This window comes from Phoca vitulina, unplaced genomic scaffold, assembly GCF_004348235.1.
Source record: "Phoca vitulina isolate PV1807 unplaced genomic scaffold, GSC_HSeal_1.0 scaffold71, whole genome shotgun sequence".
Lineage (NCBI taxonomy): Eukaryota > Metazoa > Chordata > Mammalia > Carnivora > Phocidae > Phoca > Phoca vitulina.
The window spans coordinates 9,300,886-9,308,322 of NW_022589774.1; the positions used below are offsets into that span (position 1 = coordinate 9,300,886).

The 7,437-nt window shown below is 43.5% G+C and overlaps 1 protein-coding gene across 1 annotated transcript in view; it reads left to right on the top strand.

Annotated features, from left to right (window-relative positions):
* Positions 1 to 6,882, top strand: part of RGSL1 (regulator of G protein signaling like 1) — a 90,157-nt gene extending 83,275 nt beyond the window's left edge. The window contains exons 18-21 of the mRNA XM_032393004.1: positions 2,826 to 2,935; positions 4,708 to 4,800; positions 5,873 to 5,939; positions 6,846 to 6,882. Coding sequence (XP_032248895.1) covers positions 2,826 to 2,935; positions 4,708 to 4,800; positions 5,873 to 5,939; positions 6,846 to 6,882 — 307 coding nt within the window. The remainder of the gene's footprint in view (positions 1 to 2,825; positions 2,936 to 4,707; positions 4,801 to 5,872; positions 5,940 to 6,845) is intronic.
* Positions 6,883 to 7,437: the final 555 nt, after the last annotated feature.

Consider the following 7,437-nt stretch of genomic DNA (forward strand, 5'->3'; position numbering starts at 1 on the left):
AACTGTACTTGTGCTTAAGGAGCTTCACTCAGACAGTAAGACAGAAGAGTTTTACTCTGTTATGTCCAAATCCCATAATTACCATTAGAGGCACAGTTGCTAGATACTTCCATTTTCAAGAGGAGCTTAGAAATTTAGGAGTTTCTTTTGTTGTTAAAGACTTATTTATTTGAGAGAGAGAGAGTGAGTGCAGGGAGGTGGAGAGGGAGAGAATCTTCAAGCAGACTCCCCGCTGGGCACAGAGCCAGACACCGGGATCCATCTCATGACCCATGAGATCATGACCTGAGCCAAAACCAAGAGTCCATCACTCAACCAACTGAGCCACCCAGGTGCCCCAGAAATTTAGGTTTTTATGTCATATCTCCCAATGTTAAAGTGGCAAATGTGGCAACTAACTCAAAACTAAAACATGGTGAGGAAATTATGAAGGCCAAAGAGCAAAAATGAAACAAACAAAATATCTGCAGGACAAATGCAACCTGTGGCTCACTGGTTTCTAACCTAGCCTGTCAAGGTTTGGATTGAGACACTGGCCCAGGTTCTCCCAGATGGTTATTTACTCTTATAGTGCACTGTAGCACCAGCTTACACCTTCCACATAGTGAATGACAGTGCCCTGTATGACAGTGACCAGAGGACAACCGGCTGAAATGTTCCAAGACAGGGCTAATTAGGATATTTAGATTATGATGTGATTCCAGCTCTTAGGGGACGCCCTCCCCCCCACATACACATACATGCATAAATGTTACTTTATTAGAAGAGAAGGATAAAGGTTGCTTACCAATCTCCAACCTTTATTTTAAAATCTCTATGATAACTAGAACTACCCTACAACCCAGCAATTGAACTACTAGGTATTTACCCAAAGGATACAAAAATACAGATGTAAAGGGATACATGCACCCCAATGTTTATAGCAGCATGATCAACAACAGCCAAACTAGGAAAGAGCCCAAGTGTCCATCAATTAATGAATGGATAAAGAAGATGTGGTATATATATGCAATGGAACACTACTAAGCCATCAAAAAGAATGAAATCATGTCATTTGCAACAACGTGGATGGAGCTAGAGTGTATTATGCTAAGCAAAATAAGTCGGAGAAAGACAAATACCATGTGATTTCACTCATATGTGGAATTTAGGAAATAAAACAGATGAATGTTTGGGAAGGGGAAAAAAAAGAGAGAAGGAGAGAGGGGAGGCAAACCATAAGAGACTCTTAATGATAGGGAACAAACTGAGGGTTGATGGAAGGAAGTGGGTGGGGGATGGGCTAAATAAGTGATTGATATTAAGGAGAGCACTTGTTATGATGAGCACTGGGTATTATATGTAAGTGATGAATTACTAAATTCTACTCCTGAAACCAGTATTACACTATAAGTTAGCTAATTAGAATTTAAATAAAAATTTGGAAGAAAATAAATAAATAAATATAACTCAGTTCCATTTAAAAAAAATAAAATCTCTACGATAATAAATTATTTAATACAGGATTGAAAGAATTAAAAATCAAGGTTCAAGATAACCGGTTTATCCTTTGAACACCAATTGTTATCTAGCACCAAGTCTAGACTTGATTCTAGTTCTACCAATCAGGATTAAATAGAAATTTGTCCTGAAACTTTCTAGAGGATCAGAAACCCCTGAGAAATGCATGCTGCTTCTGGCTTGAATCAGTGCTCAGCACTGCCTCATACCTATTTAGGAAGTATAGGAGTGCTTCAGGGAGGCTTTGAATCCCTAATCTTTATGCAACTGGTTCTTCACTTACTTTCCTATATACTCCTATATAAAGAGTGTTATATTGCACAAACTGTGTCTACATATGTTATCCCAGATGAACCTCTCAACAGCCCTATGAGGTGGGTGAGGCAAAGTGTTATTATCCCTATTTTATAGATGAGTGAATTGAGGTTCAAAAGGGGTAAGAGACACCTAGGATCACTTGGAAGTGGTAAAACCAGGATTAGAAACCAGGTCTCTTATTTTCTTAAACACCATAAAGAATGCATTGTGGCACACTGGGAGCTCCATGATGGGAGGGAGACCCATTATAGCAAGTGGAATGAGAGAAACCAACTGTGATCAAATAGAATGCCCCTTGGAGAAGGGAAAGAGGGCACCCCGTTAAGACCATCAGAGCAAAGGCAGGATAGAAAATAAATCCAATCTTAGCCAAGACCAACCTCCAAGGGGTCCAATGCAAGGGTAGGCTCAGGGACAGCAAGGCGTTAGGGGCCAGGGAGGAAGAGATGAAAAGTGTTGTGAGCGATTCCAGGGAGCAACAGTTCTCAGGTTGCAGTGGGTATATCAATGCAAGTTCATGTGAGGAGCAGGGGTCTACTCCAGGGAAAGGGCTGCTGGGAATGTGATGACAGGGTCACGACCTTCAGTAAGGGACAGGATAAAACCAGGGATTGGGACCTGGGAGGAAACCAGTCAGACGCTCTGGCTGCACCAGGTGAAGTTAAGTGGGGAGCTCATAGTCTGATGCTCAAGCAAGCATCAGAGAGATTGACTCCTCCTCAGACCTGGATATAGCAGATTCTTTACAGACTCCAGTCACTGGTTCCAGAAGGGAATCCCAACATACTGTCCATACCAGGTCCTCAGTGGAGCTAGGCCTAGACACAGAGAGGGCTCAGAAGAAGGGTCCCTGACAGGCAGAACTCCAAGGCCAAATCTTTCCTCTTCTCTATTGGACACTCCACTCTCTGTGAGGAGTGGTCTTGACCCAGTTGCCCTATGCTCAGTGTTCCAGCCTCCTCAGCTGGTAGCTTTCTCCATGTGACCAGAAGCCAATCTTCTCACAGGTTTTGTTCCTGGAAGGCAACCCGCTCTTACTTCCAGTACAGGGGGAAGACATACAAGGATAAACAAACTTCTCCTAAGCCCGTGCACAAGTATTCTCCTTGGAGTGGAGGTAAGCTCTACCATGACCTATAGCCCTATTCTCTAGCAAATGAGACTCATGAAGGGAAAGCAAGGGTCCAAAGGACCAACTTAAGACTTCATAGAGGATATTTCCTGGAGGGGTGGGCATCTCATTAACTTCGCTCTCAGAGAAGCATTAAAGTGTGTTTTATCTGTTAATATCAGTACCAGCAAAAGGGTACCCCACCCATGTACCACACTCCCCAGCAGTACCTCTCAGTAGCCTCAGGATGTAGGTCATGGTCCATGTGGTGGGTAAATGGAGGTGGTGACTTGCTTTACTGCTATTTAAGAAGCCCCCTGTTCCAACTATCTCCAGAAATCCTACCATTTGAAAAGCATCTGTTTTATAGTGTTGTGAGAAAATTAAAAAGTGGATGTAGGGTATGATTTTTATGTGGTCAGTATATATATATCTTTATGCATTATATAATTTTTATGAGAGCATGGGAAAATTTCAGAAATAAATTAATAGGATTATCTCTGTATGCTGTGATTATGAGAGATTTACATATTTATTATTAATATATTCTTAATATGTTATTCATATGTTGTATATTATTAATATATTTATAAATAAGCAAATAGATATGTTTGAAAACATATACAGACATATGTTTTCTTAGCAGAGCAGTTGAACTCAATCCCTTTCTTAATATCTGCACTGAAATCAATCCTTAAGCAAAAGGAAATTTTAAAGAGAGGGAGGAGGGTGCACAGAGCAATGCCTTGAGAGGGCAAGGCTGGATGTCACTGCAGTGGAACGTTCTGAGAACCAAAGAGAACAGGTCTGTGAGTCTGAAAACAGTACCAGCATCAGAACAAAATTTGGAGATAAGACAGGAGTCTTAAAGACACCAGAGAATTGTCCTGTGAGAGAACTGAATATTCCATGGTTTTAGCTCAAACCTATGCAGTTCTCATGTCCATTTCTGCAGATACTTAACCCTGCCCCCCTTCCAGCCTCCTCACAAACAAGTATCCCACCCCCTTTGGGGAACACAAATGAGGCCTTTGAAACTTAACCCATCCCTAGCTTGCATGAACAGTGGGAGAAGCAGCTCTGGCTGGTTGTAGAGCTAAGTTCCTGCCCCTCTGAGAGGTTCCTCACTTAAGTAGGAAATAAATCCTCTACCTCCCTGGCTACAGCGGCCCCAATGGTCAATGAATGTTGCTCATTATCCTTGTCTCTGCCTTGTAAAATGTCATATCAGTAGACAGAAATCAGCAGTCTTTGCAGTATGTGGGGAAAAGTGTCCCTGGGGGTACAAAGGGCTTATTTGGGGTGAGGGTGGAGGGGTGGAGGTGGGGCATAATAAGAGGGAAAGGAAAGGGGGGTGAGCAGGCAGGGTGGGCAAATGATACTCAGAAGAGCAAGAACATGTCCCTTAGTGGCAACCAAAGAGCTTCCACCTTTGGCTCATTTCCTATTGCTGAGCTCCAGGGAAGTAAATCCCCAAATCTTTTCTGTGTCTGAAATTGGAAGAGGGTAACAGGATGCCCTAAATTAAGGGGTCAGGGCACTTGGGTCCCTGGCCTGAAGAGTCACTGTGTATGAGCTGAGGGACCTTGAGCATCTTGCTTCTCCTCTTTCCACCCCAGACCCCTGACCTCAAATACAGAGGTCTGGATTTAGATAATGTCTATCATTAACAACCTATACTCCAGGGAATATTGTCAAGAACTTCCTTGCTTACATATAAACATTTATTTTGTTGAGTGTTATAAGGGATTTTAATACTCCCTCTCCTTCTTCTCCAGGAGACCATGCCATCTTAAGATTCACCTTACTCAGAGGTGTTGAGTGGTTTCGGCCTCAACAGCGAGAAGTAGTAACAAGTCCAGTCCAAAATTGTGAGTTGGAGTTGGAATCCCACTGATCTAACTACTTAGATGGTGACTCTAATCCAGTTTGGCCAATCTCCTTATTGACCACAAGGAGACTGAGGTCCCCAAAATGTGAAGCGATTTGCTCCAAACCACACAGCATGTGAGTGGCAGAGATGGGATGAGAAGCAGGTCTCCTGACTGTCTTTCTGGGGCTCTGTGCACAGCTCTCATCTGAATAATTGTATCTTCCTAATTCTTTTATAGCCCCTTGAAGGCATGTGCCTTAAGTTCCTCTGTATCTCTGCTGGCTTCTCTGTGTGTGGTGTGTGATCTTTGTGAAGACACAATCATAACGTCCCAATTGTTATTTTCCCCTCCCTCTGAGAGCACCTGCTGGCTTGAACAGGACCTCTACCCCATACCTCCTGCTTCCTGGAAGTGCCTGCTACTGATCGTCTTATCCCTGTAATAAACACTCTTGTCCTAGCCTCCCATATTTGAGCCATGTTATATCCTTTTTCTCCCCCATCTTCAGCCTCAAGGAGTTAATCCCACTTCCAAGTATTAAAGTTGCCTTGGTCTCCACATGGTCTCTCCTGACAAGCTTTTTTTTTTTTCTATACCAATTGTTCACTTTTATTTCCAGGTTGGAGATACTGCTTCTCTCTACTGCTTATAGACATAAAATGCCAGCTTGCCTCTTCTGCCCATTTGCATATGTCCCCTCATTGCTTAATGGGGAAGGACACTATGGAATATTGCCCATGATCCATAGGGTCCGAACAGCCCTAAAGTTCTGTGATTCTAGTGTTCATCTGGCTTAATCTCCTTATGTTACTTCCCTGGGTCTATGGGGTTGGCATCATGACCTTTGCATCCAGATAAAATGTCTCCTAAGACCAAAAGTTTTGCAGCATTCAAACCAGGTCTCCTTAATGTCCCTGGAGCATCACTGCTTCACCTTCCATTTCCCAACTCCTTCCCTGAAGGTGTTTCCCTGGAAGCTGTTCTGGGATGGCCTTCCTGGGCTGGAGGCCCTCCAGTGAGTGCCTGTGCCCTGAGTTCTGAAGCGGTGCTTCTCTATATTTATCTTTAGCTTCATCTAGCAACCTTACCCCATCAAGACATGTGCTCTCCACCACGCAGCTGTGTCCTGTCCTAGGGTAGACATGAGTCAGAAGTCCTCTTCCTCAGTTCAGAGCTGCTTTGTCCAAGTGTACAATGGGAGATGGGGGAGAAACTTCCCAGAGACCTAGCTCCACATCCTGACACTCCTTAGCATATGGAAACCAAGAAGTTGAGCTTGCTTCTTCCAGAGAGTCCTATAGTCAAGATAGTTAGGGAAGTGTTTCTCTGTGGGTATCCCAACTAAGACAGGCACTTTTAGGAAGTTGGATCCCCTGACCCACCTTCCAGGAGAACATTATTGCTGTGGGAAGAGTATCCTAGATGATGTTTTATTACCAGCCTCCCTAATACTCCAGCCTTCAAGGTAAGGTGCATAAAATGGGAAGAAGAAGAATTGTTCTACTGGGCAGGATATTGGCAATAAAAGCAAAAAGGACTTGAGCCTGTCAAAATCTGATTCAGCCTAACTCACTTCTGTACAAACACCAAAGTGGAATTAATGCTAAGTTAGGGCTCTGAGAAAATCCCCAGGAGGTCATGGAAAACACAACTGGGCCAAAGAGCTGCTTGAAAGTTAAGGTTATAGATAGCAGGCTCCATGACTGGAAGGCCTGGTTTCCTCACCAGCTGTCCCACCTTCTCAGACCTTCTACAAGGCCAACAGGAATTTAGAGCTGCCCCAGTATCACTTGCCTGTGCTGGTGCCTGAAAGGAAAGAACTTTGGAGTTCTTTGTACAGAAAGACAATGCATAGCTTCAGGGGTTAACAGTTCTTAGAGAGGAAGGTGAGAATAAGAATGCAAGGAGCTCTATCCTGAGGTCAAAGGGTTTTGGTTTGGACCACTGCCATTCCTAAAGGGAATGACAGCAACAAACCAGCAGAGTATGCCAGTTACCTCATTGCCATTCTAATAACTGGCCACTCTTCTCTCTTCCTTCAGACCAAAATTACCTGGCACCAAAAAGGAGAAAAAGTAGTCAAGTCAGGCTCCCAACAGAGGCACATCATCTTTCAGAAGCCTCCTAACACTGACAGAAACTTTCTGGTCAGAAATGAAATGCCCTGGTCTCATCTGCCCTGGAATGATCAATGGGATGTCAGCCCAGACATGGTAGGATGGGACTTCAGTGGATAAGATGTGAGCAGAGAGCATGAACAGAAGCACCTCTACCCTCCTTGATCCTGGGGGTCCTGTCAGAGATGGTCTTTCCACAATGGGCATGTACCAGATCACCTAACTCTTGGAGTCAAAAGACCTGAGTTCTTAATTCACTCTGGAGATGCATGTCCTTGAGCAAATCTCTGACTCACGGTTGTCAAAGAATCCCATGACAAATGTATGTAGATGGCATTAAACACTCTAGTAAACAAGGTGCTGTTTTTATCAACAGTAAACAGATGGGATCTTAATGCTAGGATCTCCCATTTGGACAATGACTCACCTCCATTCTTAGGAAATCCTCACAACCCTGTGAGTAACCAAGTTAAAAATTACTTATTTTTAAACAGATAAAGAAACTGACACACACAGA